This window comes from Trichoplusia ni, chromosome 1 (genome assembly GCF_003590095.1).
Source record: "Trichoplusia ni isolate ovarian cell line Hi5 chromosome 1, tn1, whole genome shotgun sequence".
Lineage (NCBI taxonomy): Eukaryota > Metazoa > Arthropoda > Insecta > Lepidoptera > Noctuidae > Trichoplusia > Trichoplusia ni.
In genome coordinates, this window is record NC_039478.1 from 3,241,394 (window position 1) to 3,256,576 (window position 15,183).

At 36.4% G+C, this 15,183-nt stretch overlaps 1 protein-coding gene across 1 annotated transcript in view; it reads left to right on the forward strand.

Moving 5' to 3' along the window:
• LOC113508525 (CUB and sushi domain-containing protein 2) overlaps positions 1-15,183 on the forward strand; it is a 150,564-nt gene that overhangs the window by 110,197 nt on the left and 25,184 nt on the right. The window contains exons 5-10 of the mRNA XM_026891624.1: positions 2,701-2,823; positions 3,154-3,317; positions 5,809-5,935; positions 6,867-7,016; positions 13,419-13,595; positions 13,678-13,976. Of these exons, the coding sequence (XP_026747425.1) occupies positions 2,701-2,823; positions 3,154-3,317; positions 5,809-5,935; positions 6,867-7,016; positions 13,419-13,595; positions 13,678-13,976 (1,040 nt within the window). The remainder of the gene's footprint in view (positions 1-2,700; positions 2,824-3,153; positions 3,318-5,808; positions 5,936-6,866; positions 7,017-13,418; positions 13,596-13,677; positions 13,977-15,183) is intronic.

Below are 15,183 nucleotides of genomic sequence, written 5' to 3' on the forward strand. Positions count from 1 at the left end.
TCGTTTATGTTGACGAGCTTTCGAGTAACAATTTATTATGATACCAGCCTTTGACTATCACACAGTGACACCGTAGGTACTGTAAAAACAAAAATTCTTGTATTTTTGCCTAGTGAATTTAAAATTAAATTATAATTATAATACCAGCCTAAAAATGTCCCACCGTCGGGCACTACTAGCTACTAGCTCTAAACGAAATTTAGATTTCAGATTAAAATATTTGGATTCCGGGTCTCAAACGATTTCTCCTCACCTCTATTTTATAAGAAAGGACATATAACTTTGTTACTTTGCCTAGGGACGTTATAACCGCATATTAATTACTCACATAAACAGTCACTTCTATTTTTATGATGTAATATTTCACTTAGACATTAAAGTCTGACGTTGTACAGTTTTACTTTTTCAAGAAAAGTTAGCCTGCTTTTTCCCGTAAAAACTATAAACGCTACATTGCTTGAAAAGTTTCGTAAAACGCTCCAAAGCTCTCTTGTCTGTTGAGGCGCTACTCAAATATTACTAGTTGAAAACTTACATAAACAACACTTAAACAAGCGGCCTGCCAAAAAGGCAGTTTTTCATTAATAAGAAAACTTTATGTAAAGTTAAATTAACAACTTATGAATTACCAATTTTTACTATCTGTATTTTACTATCTAAAAAAAGGATGATGCTACTGAACTTGTTAAATAAACCTCTTTATTATGCAATTGCTGTATTTAACTAAGGGAATTTAAAGCATTAATTGTAATGGCCAAGGAAGCCAATATTCGAGTTTTGACCAACACGTGTACGCTCTTGCAATTGCAAACAACCGTGATAACTCAGAGAACAATATTGAAACTCGTGGAGAATCAGCGCGTGCTCTCTCGCAGCTCAAGTATTTCTAATTACATCATCAGGTACAAGTTTACACGAGTTCCGAACTAAGACGGCGAATTCTACAAAACTATTTATTTGTGAAAAACTTGAAAGAAAACGCCCTTTAGCAAGACGAACAAAACAACAAGCGGTGCAATCTGTACAAGCACCTAAAACTAGGTCAAGAAAATCTTTGAACGCCGTATTATGATACTCATAACCTTAAAGAAAGGCTATTTAAGGTTTCAACGCTTTAAAACTACTAAACTAAGATCTTGCTCAAGGAGGAGAATTACCATAATCAATAGATTACCTAGGCATCAGCTTGTTGCGCCTGCCATCCACCCGTTACCAAGGTCTAAAGTTCTAGGGCATCATGCTCAATAGGTTTGTAAGTTCCCTAATTTCTCCAAGTGACAGCTTTTACTTCACTTCTGAGTTTCAGCCAAAAGGCAATCACCTGATTTTACAATTCATAGTGGTGATTTTTGACAATTGATAATGAGATAAGAAAGATGCGAAGCAGTAGTGTTTAAAATATCTACTGTTAGTTTTTGATTTGACTGAAAAGGAAATATTTTCCTGCAAAGATCGTCGGGTTTGGCTCTCCGGATGGTTTAGATTCGCAAATCAGCTCGGCAGAACGATATTCGCCAAATCTGCTGGTTAAAACATAAAAAAATAATTATCTATAAACAAACGACAAGTATGGCGTAACATTGTGTCGCCCGAAACGGCGCGCACGCAACTATGCGAGCATGTAATCACAGTCAATTGTTTAGTAAGAAGCGACTTTATAAATAATAACTGTTATATAAACAACCTTTAATAGACAATTTTTTTAAATATAGTCAAAGTCCATTTTGGAGTAGAAGGTGTTAACTGGCTACGAAAAGTATAAATCTATAATGGTTCACTAATTAGGAAATTATAAATATAAGTCTGTTTAAAAACCGAATTAAAAAAAAGGATGATGTTACATGACTATCCAATGATGCTGCCATGCAAATATAATGGTAAACACCGAAGCAAGTCACCCCACGTCTTAACTTTAAATCGCTGCACTTACGAAAAACAAAATGTGCCAAACTTAACAAATAATATTCCTGGCTAAAATTTAACTCTACATTGAAATTTAAATAATCAATTTCCAAGTCATACTTTTCTAACGCTATGACAGTTACATTAGACAGTGTCAAAATAAGGCCTCTCTTTAATCCGTTAAATAAAATGTAAACCTAACCATTAGATCCCTTCATATATTCAAAGTTCCAATCTCACGATCTTTCTTGACCCGTAACTATCTTTGTCCTAATTTAGAGCAGTTCATCATATTCGGTTACATGAACATTCTCAGAAGTTTCTTATTCCCTGACATACTTATGTACAACGAAGTCCAAATTTAGACTCCAAGGATAACTGAGTACTATAAGTCACTACGCTAACTATAAGTGATATTGAAGTATGATGCAGGTTCCTCCCACAAATGCGTGATCTAGCCTCAGCTGTTCCCTAGAATAGCGTTGAGATATAGGGATTAAACAGTTTCCAACAAATTAAAATAAAGGCACCTGAGAAAATAATTGACTTGCAGTACTTACTTCATAACTTTTACACCTACAAGTGAACTTTAAAGGTAATAGAAAATCTCGTGATTTCTCGCCCGCTGAGTTTCAAATTCTTGGAAAACGAAAGCATTTACTTTTAAGTCTGTTCCCGTTGCATCCACGTGCCATAATCGCAGTTCAAACACTTTCCCGAATGAACTGTTTACTGGTTATTGCTCGGGAATTCGATTGAGCTATTAATCCTGACCGCAGTTACATGGGCTTGTTTCAGATGAGGGTATTACGAAAACGTTCACGTGCGCTCGGCCGCTGGTCGGCCAACACGTGTTCCTGCAGCTCGTGGGAGTCGAGGGCTCCCTGTCTCTCTGTGAAGTCGAAGTGTTCACTACTGAAGGTAAAAACAGACTTCTTGCTAACAACAAATTTCAAGACATACAGTGTCGTTTAAAAAAAATGGAAGAAAAAGATTTTACACCTGACATGTAATAAATATTTTGTCTGTGACACCATACAATGACTGAAAGGTTTTTTTTTGTATTGAGAAGGTCAATTTGTGAACGTACAAATCCTGAGTTCTAAATAAAAATTCTTAAAGGAATACTTCTTTTTCGGCATTCTCTTATTTTACTTATTTAATTGGATTTAATTTTTATATACCATACTGGCAATAAATTCAGTTCGAAATTTTATTTTCGTATCTAACTATTTGGTATTCTTTTGTCAGAATTCTCAAACGACCGCTGCGCTCCCTCCGGTGCGTCAGCCGACATCGAACTGGCTGCCTTCTCGAGGAACTGCTATGAATTCAACGTTGCCAAAGGAATGTCTTTTGATGACGCAAGAAAGCAATGCCAGTCTCACGGAGGAGACCTTATACATGGATTTCAGGTAAGTCATTCGAATTTTCGTTGCCTCTCACAGTCCGAAATAGCCAAAACAGCTAAGGAAGCTTTTTTTGGGATTTTGGAAGATAAAAAATTGGGTCAATCAGCCTACACAGACCTCACCTCAGCAGAAATGAGGAACTGGTAATAAAACATTACTATCTACCGGCGCGAAAGTACCTTCAGCAAAACAAATGCCGCACGCCATCCTATTACAAAGCAAATTTCAAACTCGATACCGCATTACCGCATATTGTTTGTACAATAAGGTCCAATGCACTCGCGTCATTATACTTGTTTCTCCTCAAGGGAAATCACTGACACATAGTCAAATAGAATTCTATAATAATTTATGTTATTATAAAACTGTAATCAGTAGATGTCTTATCCGTTTTGTGAGTAGGTGATCAGCTTGACTTAGATTAATGAGATAAAATTCTTTAATGAGCTATGATGCCAGACAGACAGATCTGCCAAACTGCCAAATAACACCCCCTAGAGGGGTTGAGGTTTGGTTTAATCAGGATTCCATGATCATTATCATACTCGTAGTAAGCATATTCGCCTGAATTCCTAGTCTCTGCTTTTCAGCTTACGCTGAATACATTATAAGCTTTGTTATCTAATAAGATTAATCTGATTTCGTGCGCAGCCTCGCATCGCATCTGATCGGAATCGCCGAAGCTAACTGATGAACTGATAATATCTAGTGTTATCATGCACTCAGATAGATTATACATTATCTTAGATTAGATACGTTGTTTATATGTGTTCCCATTATTTTATAAAGTGGTTGTTGTTTATTGTATGACTTGAAGGAATAAACGATTTATTTTCTGTAAAGTGACAAAAAATAAACGTCATTTTTTTATTGCTTTCGCGAGTAAAATTCATACTTAAATGAATGACGCGTATTTATCGGGATCGCCCGAAGTTCCGGATGCATTATCATGAGGTGACACGGCGCGGCGACGGTCCGGTCACGATTTCGACTCGCAACCCCACCGCCACGTCAATTCATGATTGAGTTAAAGACAAACGTGTGAATAAAGTTGTAATATTTCAGAACGTTACAAGGTGTTGCTTTTAGATGCATCTCTAAAACTATCATTTTGATAGCTTTATTATTTAAAGAACGATTTCAAGATTAATGGCAACACTTGAGCCTCGTACTTACCTCTTTAAGAACCTTTAGAGATTGTCAAATATTGACAATAATCAAAAAATGCTCATAAATCAAAAGTGGTTATCGGTGACTATTACACTCCGTGGTGTAGTCAGAACCCTCGATAATTGTTCAAGAGAAAGCTCAAAACTCTTTCAATTATTAACAACTTACATAACAGTAGATTCATTTTAATTATTTTGTATACACGATTAGTCACGTTTGATATTTTAATACGCTTCAATACGTCTGTGCATGGATCGTAAACAGTTGGACACAGTTTTATTATACAATTAATTGAGTTTTATTGATTTTGAAGGGCTCTTGTATAACCGTTGATGACATTTGAAAGTTGAGTTTAACTCTCATATAGAAATTCAAAAAGTAAATTCAGCGTGACATTTAAACAGGCTTGTATATGGTTTACTAAATACTAATACTTTGTTGTTAATTGTAAGTTATCTCAAAAAAAATTGCATAAGAGAGTGTTTCTCTGAGTGTGATATGGAAAAATTACATGAAGATCAGGATATACCTGAAAAAGACTGTCGAATGTAAGTCAGTCAGAGATTTAGATAAGTTGCACTACAACCTATGTAAGACCTTCGTTTCTTTCTGCCTTGGAAATGAATAAACGTGCGAACCCTGAAATAGGAATGTATATACATGACACTTGTTATACTATTCAATATTTTTTTACAAACTTTAAAATTTGAACGATTTCCCGCTTGAAAATTCAACCCCAAGTCATGAAAACACACCTAGACTCATGAGTCTCATGTTTCTTAGGTTTTTGTCATACAAGTATTCGTGGATCACACATTTGTCCTTCGTGGGAATCTAACCCGCGACACATCGCACCTTGTGGTTTGGCGTAGCGACACTAGTGACTTCATATATATTCTTCATGAATGTGATTTGGCATTCTGTACAATGGCCTCAGCGAAAAAAAGGCCCCAGTTACCTCACCTCAGTAAAATGTGTAGTCACAATAATGTGTGGACACATTTTACAGTGCTATCGAGAAATATAAATTTATTTATTTGCAGCTATCGCCTTTCACAGTTCACTGACTTAATTTTGTACAGCAGGCTGAGTGAGTCTTCCTTTAAATGTCGTATCTATTTGACCACAGTTATAATTTTCGTTTACATGTATGTTTTCCAAAAGAGTTATCAATCTTCTATATAAATGAACGTAAAATGATTTGGTCTTCGTAGATGGCTCTTTGGTCTTAAATATGTGTCATGGCAAGAGGAAGACTTATGATGTGAAGTCTAGGGCATAAGCTAGCGGTAAATTAAATATAATTGAATTGTCATTGTTTCAGGGTGCGACATCGAGCTTCTTGATCCAAGAGTTGGAGCGAAGAAAGCCGCAGCTGAAGACACAACTGGTTTGGATCGGTGCGCAGAAGGAACCAGGACTCACTTCCAGAACTTGGAAATGGGTTGATGGTGAGGCGATGCGATATTTTGAAACTAAATAAAATTTAAGTAGGAAAATTGGATGTGTCAAAATAAATAGAATCCATGAATAATATTAATCAATTAGTATATCTAAGTGATTATTTTTAGCAGCTGCACTTGCAAAATTCATTTTGAATTTTTTTGCCGATGGTCTCAAAGTTTGTGCCACTAGACATTTTCGCTGGAAAAGGCACAAGAAGCTAAAGTAAAATAGGTCAACTGCACTGAACTAAAATAAAAACATGAAAAAATATGACACGAGAAACGAATTAATATTCCGGCGAATTTTTCCCACGAATCCCTTTACGACCGTATTCAATTTTCCAATATCAGCTAGTTGTTCAAGTCTGTTTACAGTAGGTAACTACGTTCGAAAATATCCAGACAGAGTTTATTTTTAATCCCCGCAGAATTTGAATGATAACCTTATTACTCACCTGTCGCAATCAAAATGAGTAATGACAAAATATCGTGGGCACACAGCGCGTGCTAGAAATTGATCGCTGATCTCCGTATACTGTGATTAAGTTTTTGTCACGCGTACAACAATTTCTTATACATCAGCAAAGGTTGATGCTGTCATAAAGTACTAGAGTGAGGTTTGGTAATTGTGGAAAATCAGTAATTGTATTTAAGGAGGGAAGGTTAAAGTTTAAAATCACTATTTGGTGTAATAAGGGTCTTCACAACAAGATTATTATTAGCCGTTCATGTCCCACTACTGATAAAAGTTCATTCCTACCTGATTTTATCTCTCTGGGTCTAATTCGAAAGGAGCCTGATAAATGTTTTTTTTTTTCAAATATGCAGATCGAACCCCGAGTTTAATTAAACTTTACTTCAACATCAGCCACCCACTTTCGTAATTAATTTCCTTTAACACAACACCACCTTATACATCACCTCATTTATTTTCTAGGGGAACTTATATCCAAACCTACTTGGGGCAAGGACCAGCCGAACAACTACAATGGAGAACAGAACTGCGTGATGCTGGACGGTGGCCGCGCGTGGCTGTGGAACGACGTCGGCTGCAACCTGGACTACCTGCACTGGATCTGCCAGTACCGTGAGTGTCATACATAGGTACATATCGTTTTATAATGTTGCGAAGCGAATTTGCGGCGCGAAGGTATGTGCGATTTTCGAACTATATTTTGATAGTAACTATTGTGAGAATGATTCATTATTACATGATGCAACGGTGTATTCACGCGTATTTATCGGGATTGCCCGACTAGGTTGGAATCCAATCGGAGTGCTTACTCATGAGCAGACGGCGGCGGAGTCGCGAGTCGTACTCTTTCGACAACCATTGCATCATTTAATCATGATTTTGTAACACTAACTCTCAATGTAAATCACAGCAAAATAAAGGCTTCTTTAATCATGGTACGCGGGTTCACATTTTTTGTCAACCCCGCTGGAAAATAAACTTCCTGAAACTGAAAAAAACATGACATATTGAAACAAAACCAGTAAAAACCATTTCCAAATTCAATACACACGAGTTAGGCATCACTAGATGGAAAACCAATTGGATTGTGCAAATAAAATGCAGGTGCCTTTTCATACCGGTGCCTTTTAGCTGCCGGTAACAACCCTAGTTTATTGACCCCGGCCCGAGGTCAACGCCCGGCTATCGGACAAGCTCCGCGACGAAGTTGAGATGTTTAAAATGCAATTGGGGATGTTTTAAAGACATTAACTTTAAAAAAAATCGACATTCATTGGATTTAGTTATATCTTCTTTTAATTCATGAAATAATAAGGTAATTATTAACAATATCTTATTAGATATACTTACGAAAAATACATGTAATTTGTCAGTACATTCATATCAAAATCTAAGTAACAGGTATCTGTAAAACCGCCCAAATACAAAAATTGAATACCTTAGTGCGGGAGTCTATTAAAAAAAGCGACTTAAAAATGTATATAACGTGTGATGTTATGGGGTAAAAGGCTAACGCTAATGCTCAGCTTAATTTATAATAAACATATCTAGTTTTACATAAAATAAACAGTATTTACGAACTTATTTAACTTGTATACGCATCGTAGGATCTTATTAAGTCCAAAGAGTAAATAACTGAAGTTTCCCGTCATTTTCACTTTGCTCTCTCCATGCGACGCTACCTTTTGCATTTATGTTTAAACAAGAATGATTATATTACGCTTTAAATATAAATTAACAAGTATTCTTGACTGTTTTTTAAGCCTTCAATTATTTTTTTAATTCTTCGTATAGTTAGTTAAATAATAATTTGATATTGCGTGCCAATATATTTATCAAACGATTCGAGAAAAATAATAACAGTCTACAGTGTCTACATTTGCTTTTTACAAATTTATCGTATTTTAAAATTGTCTGGACTTGAAAAGAGTATGCGACCGCTGAGTTTGTTCGACATTTCTTCTCAGGGTAGTCAGATAGGAGTCGTGACTCTAGCGTTCTCAAAAAGACATGTAAAAGTGATGATTATACTTGCACCACTTGCAGAATAAATGCTTTCATTTTATTTCATGGTGTACGAACTTAAATGTTTTCCACATGTTATTGTAACTTTAGGGAGTGGTTGCGGTAAAACTTCGCAATCCTAGATCCTAACTACAGGATACAAAATACTAACAACTAATATTTCAATATTCATAAAGCGAATGCCTCTAATTTGTACTTGCTCCAAGCATTGCTATTACATCTAATTTGCATGCACAATGTTTGCAAAACAGAATAAATTGCCATTTATAATCCCTACTAATATTATAAATGCGAAAGTAACTCTGTCTGTCTGTCTGTTACGCTTTCACGTCTAAACCACGGAGCTGATTTTAATGAAATTTGGTACAGAGATAGCGTCGACCTTAAGAATGAAAATAGGATAGTTTTTATCCCGGACTTTTGAAAGGTTCTCTTGGAAACGCGATATAACCGACGTCGACGCGGGCGAAGCCGCGAGCGAAAAGCTAGTTGTTTATAAATATGTTTTGACTTGCGGATTTGGCGTTACGTATGGTAATTTATAATTTAATGTTAATGATCGATTTGTAAACATCATTCTACAGGTAATTACACTTGTAGTCATTATAAAAAGTAGAGGTAAAGACATACGGCCGCTTTCTATATTCGATCTCAATCCCTAATTTACGGATCGAGATTGACATTTGAATCCATTTACAACTTTTAGTGTTTCTATAACCGATCCATGGATCGTTTTCTCGATCTTTTTCTTCAATCTATCTTTGGGAGGGCGGATCGAGATTTTAGATTGGTATTTGTATGAAAGTGACAGTTATGCGTTTTCTATAACCGATCTCTGGTTTTGACAAATCGATTTTTGACGTTTTTGATCTATAATTGCGATCCCCAATTTTTTACGGATTGTAATGAGAAATCTGTTAAAATGGAAATATTTTCAAGTGATAGTGATAGCGATCTTGAAGTATTAGCTCAGCTATCGGACTGGGATAGTAGTGACAGCGAAGTAGAACAAACTCTGTCCTTAAAATTTGTAATTGTGATTGTGATGTAGGTATCGAGTGGTTGTTCTGTACTTTACGACCAGCGCTCAGTATTTCTTTTGGATTGCTAAGCATAAGCTGACGCTTAAACTTTTTTGCTTTCGGTATTATAGTTTTTGTGTACTAAGTACACTTTTACCAATATCTGTAATACTGGAATGAATAGATAACGATTATAATATTCTCGTTTTGATTTATTTATTTAAAATCATGAAGTATCATTACAGGGTTTACCCTAATGCGACAGCAAAGAACTTAAACTAAACAAAAATTGAAACACATTACATTATTTAAAACACATAAACACGTCAGTCTGATTTTGAAGAAGTTGGTGGTGTGGAGAGCTCTTGTAAGAGGTGCTTTGGCGAGCAAATATATTCTCGCTGTAGGAACTATCAGTAGGTGCGGGCTTCGCCGCCGCCACACGTAGCGGTCCGGTACACACACTCAAGCGCTGCAATACTTCCGGGTGATTCTCCACTCCACGAAGCACCTTCACCAAGTAGACGACCAGTGCAGCCTCCCGTCTCATATACAGTTGATTATTGCCAATCATGCCCAGAATAGAGTGGGATCCACGAGTAGGTAGAAAGGATACACCCCATACAGTTTCTTGTACAGATGGCGCGTGAACTTATTCTGAACGCGCTCGAATATTACCGCTGTATTCTATTCTATAAATGAGACATCGGAAAAACAAACAACAAATAAACTTGCGATTTTAAAATATATTATGTTAATGTCAAACTGACTGACAACTTTTTGATTGACTGACGTTCCGTTGCTCATCAATAAACGTTTATTGTCGTTTATGCTTTTTCTAATCTTGAGGTAGTATTACAGTATTTGTCCGCTACGACTTCCCAATATTTTATTTTTGTATTTTTTGCAATTTCTAGTGATTATACATAAAATAGATAAGCTTTAAGAAAAAAAGCCACCATTTTACTCATAAATAATCGCTGAAGTACTTTTTCTGCACATGCGTAAAACAAAACGTTTAGCAGGGCGATCTATCCGTTTTTTTTCGATGGATTTCGAGACGAGATCGATTAATGAAATGCAGATTCAAGCTCAATCGAGGGATTGAGTAAAATCTGGATTGATCGGAATCTTAGATTCGGGATCGAATATAGAAAGCGGCCGTTAATTGACTGTTTGTTAAATTAGTGATGATACACATTGTACAAGTATATTTGAAAAAAGGTTTAAAATTTATTGGATCAGCATTTTCTGCTATTGTCGTGTAAAGACTGCACATGAGACCAAGTAAGATATTATATATTACTAGCTGTTGCCCGCGACGTCGTCCGCGTGATTAAAAGAGGTAAGTTAGGAATTTTTGAACGGAAGCCCTCGAAGTTGAATATTTTTCCCCGTTTTTGCCACATTTTCCATTGTATCTTAGCTCCTTTTAATCGCAGCGTAATGGTTTATAGCCTAAAGCCTTTCTCGATAAATGGTCTATTCAACACAAAAATATTTTTTCAATTTGGATCTGTAGTTCCTGAGATTAGCGCGTTCAAACAAACAAACAAACTCTTCAGCTTTATATATTAGTGTAGATATAGATTAGCTTGTTAACAAACCAAATTTGGCGGCATTCTATTGCAACGAAACAAAATCTAATCTAAGTTGATAACTGCTAATACACACAATACATATAGTCTACAACAAGTCAAAGTCACATCAATTGTCGAACCGAAATAACATTCCCGTACATTTGAAGTTTACTATTTTAATGCGAATGATCCGATAAAACATTGTCTAGGAACTCTCGTCTCGTAAAAAATTAACGAGTATTGATCTTTCTCGCTGTGGCTTCGATGTTACAGATTCGTATTTTAGAATCCTATATTATCAAGTAACTAGCATTGGTTTAAATATAACTCACACTATTGCTGCATAAAAAATCAGATAAAAAATCTTCTTTGAATCTTCAACGTTTCCAGCGGGCTCTCTGCAAACCGAAAATGATCCTATGATAACGTAAATTCGGCATATCAACTATTATTTGTGTTATCCAGATTATAAACGGATTTAGAAGAAACTTGGTACACATGTATGTGCGTTTTGCGTAAAAGAGTAACAAATATTAATACGAACTTTCGCATTTATAATATAAGTAGGATTCGATCAAAATAAACGACTTGCATAGCAAGTAAAGCAATATTCACATATGAAAGCGAATAGCAAACTATTGTGGTTTCTTTATCCTTTGTATCAGGAACACAGAACCACACATCCCACAATGAAATGACTGGTATATGACTATACTGTAATAGAAAGAGAAACCACCAATGCGTAGTAGAGAGCGTAATCGAATTGTAAAACAATCTCTCAATAATATTAAGGTACGAGCAGATGCCAGCGGCTCCGCCCGCAAAAATGGTCCTATCGGAACATATAATGGTGATAAAAACAAACTCAGTAAATAAAGTAACAAATATCCATTCATTCAAACAAACTTTCACGTTTTAAATAATATTAGTAGGATACATTATGTATGTATAAAAAAATCCTGTCCGATCCTTCAATGACATATGTAAGTGAAAGTGACATATGGCGGTTCTCATGTCAAAGATTCGCCATTCAAAATATTATCGAAATTGTTCTCTTAATTCAATCAATCAATTTCATAACCACCGTAGGAGTGGAACTACGCATTACCGAAGTTCAGTAATCGCGGCTTCATCGGCTTGTTACAATACCTGACCGCAGTACACGTGAGCTTTAACACGTGCTCTCCTGACGCCCTCACAACTTGATATTGAAATACCCCGGATTTGGTATGCTCGATTCAACTGCAATACCATGTAAAACTCGCTGCGAGGGCGGATAATAAACTTAGTTTCTAATAAATCGAATGCCAATGAAAATACGAGCATATTTAATTTTCAATATCAATCAAAGAGTACGAAAGTACAGATGGCTAATCTCTGAAGCCAGAGACGTTGATATTCAATCGGTGCATCAAAGCTCTTGGGGTTTACTATCACCTTTTGCAAAGAGAATTTCGTTTGCAGAAGCGGGACGCAATGCTCAATGTAGCGTGGTGTCTCTTTTTAACATTTGCAACAGTAGTCCTTAAGGAGGTAGAATTAGTAAGTATGTACTCTAGACAAAATATTTTTTTTTATTCGATTTGAGCTACAAGGTAAAGGTTTTTGAACGTCAAACTATCTTAGTATGTAAACAGCATCCCGTATCGTCCACCCTTCACCACATTAGGTCAAGAAAGCTGTCAAAAGAGGCTTTTTAATTGCAATATGACAAATGATGAAGAGACTTCGTACATATAGACACGACGTAGCAACTTTACTTCCATAAAACGACGTCCGAAGTCATATAACCCAGACGAAGCCGAGGGTTTCTTTATAGCGACGTTTTATATAGAGCACAGCAATAAGAGTTCAGTTATCTTGCTTTGTTATACAGTTCATTTGTTTCCTATCTAAGGTTAATAAAAGAGTATCGTATATTGGCTTCCATCTTCTTCTCATTGTACCTATCGTAAAATATGTATATTTAGACCCTACTTTGAGTAATTCTTCAATACTGCGATCCTTCGCAAATCGATTCAATCGTTTATTGTTAATTTTAAATAATGAATGAAGTTCAATAGTCGTAAGTCGTCGTCGCGGTCGATTCAATCAGGCTTAGTACTCGGTATAACCGCTAGGGAGCTCTGTTGGCGGCGAAGGTAAAACAATCACCGTTATATTGCTTTGCGACTCACAACAAAACATTATTAATAAATTAATACTAATACGATTGGTCACAACGTCTGCTCTGTCGCTAGCGAGTATTTGTACAAACATATACAGACTGAACTTTTCTGTTAAATTCTGGAATGTAATTTCAAGGCTAGCGAACAAACCTGTATCTTACTATACAAGCAAATATGTACCTTATATACAGGAGCTATAATCTATTGTATCTTCTCCAGTGCCACCCTCTTGCGGAAGTCCTGACAAACTGCTGAACACCACAATCGAAGGTAACAACTACCAGGTCGGCGCTTCTATCGCATATCGGTGCCCTGAAGGGCACATGCTTCTCGGAGACAAGACCAGAGAGTGTAAAAAGGATGGATTTTGGTCTGGAACTGCCCCTAGCTGTAAATGTAAGTACCTACCGGTTTACTGTGGTCCATATTAATCCTCATCAATGTTTGAGCGTAATATTAAAAACTTTTTCCTTGATAGATGTTAACTGCGGTGGGCTAACACCAATCCAAGATGGAGACGTAACCATAGTTGACGGAAGAACAACTCACGGAGCGAAAGCTGTCTACTCATGTCGAGAGAACTATACCCTGGTCGGCGAACCGGAACGCATGTGCGGCGACGAAGGCATCTGGACCGGTGAAGCTCCTAAATGCTTGTTCGACTGGTGTCCTGAACCGCCACCAGTTACTGGAGCCCTGGTTACTGTGAATGGACACAAAGACGGATCATTGGCAACTTACACATGCCAAAATGGATTCATACTCTTCGGACAACCGGTAAGGACTATTTCTTCTTTGGTCATTTTTATTTTTCTAATACCCTTACTATTCCAACGTATTCGAAGTCTCATAAATGTTAACTTACATCAATTACGATATTGAGTACTTACAATCCTCCATGATAGAATGAAACTAATACGTAGAGGCTATTTTCTATAATATCATTACACAATAACGCTTAAGAGCATCGATACTGATGAGGCTCTCTAAATTCAACAACTAATTAAATCATACATAGTTTAGTAGGTGAAGCAGTCCGTCCTCTTACTGCGTGGGTCTTTGTCGACCTTATTACGGCCAGCAAGTTAGCAAAACCTACTTAACCGTTTAGTTTCGAAAGTAAACTATAATTGCATGGCCGCAAAAACTACCGATCAATTCATTCAATAACATTTTTCTAATATTGTTATTTGGTACCGCCGAAGGTATTTTATGACGTCACAGAAATAGAAAAAAAATTATAAATCATTTTATTGGTTCTAAATAATCCAATCAAAAATAATATTGACAAAGACACAAAATATTTGGTGGTTTTGAAACAGGTTTCTTTCTTTCGCGATTTCTTCTTTATTTTTCGTAAGATTTCGGAGTAGTCGGAGAGCGGGCTGGCACAGGTTCGACATCTTCCCCCGATGCACGCTCCCGTGCAACTGACCCGCGCAATCGCGAAACTGTCAAGCCAACTTTCACGCTGTCAGAACGGCGCCAAACGTTTAAAAATGTTTAGATTCATCGTTTGGTTGAAAGAATGGTACTTAATCTTGAAACGGCAATTTTTGATCCTAATAATACTGAATGTGGTGGTTTTGATATTGAAAGAGCACTTTCTATAAATCCGTTCAGTTTAGTAGCATCGCGTATTTTCGTTCATTTGCACCGTTCTCACAGACTGTAAGAAACCATCTCACTCTAACCAGTCATATTTAGATCCATGAGGAAATCTTCATTTGTGATCATATTATTATTTTGATGAATCACAATACAATGTATTTTACTGTTGCTATCTTTAAAATAGGGATGATGACAATTTTTTTTGCAGTCTTGTAGTTTTTTGTATAATAATGGATACGTATTTTTTAATTTGTCCCGCAAACATAAATTGACCAAATTACAGTGAATGAAACTTACGCGTGAGGTCACGATTGAGTATAAATTTGACTCTATCGTTACTTCACAAGCCCCCTCTCCTAAACTTTAAAGCAGT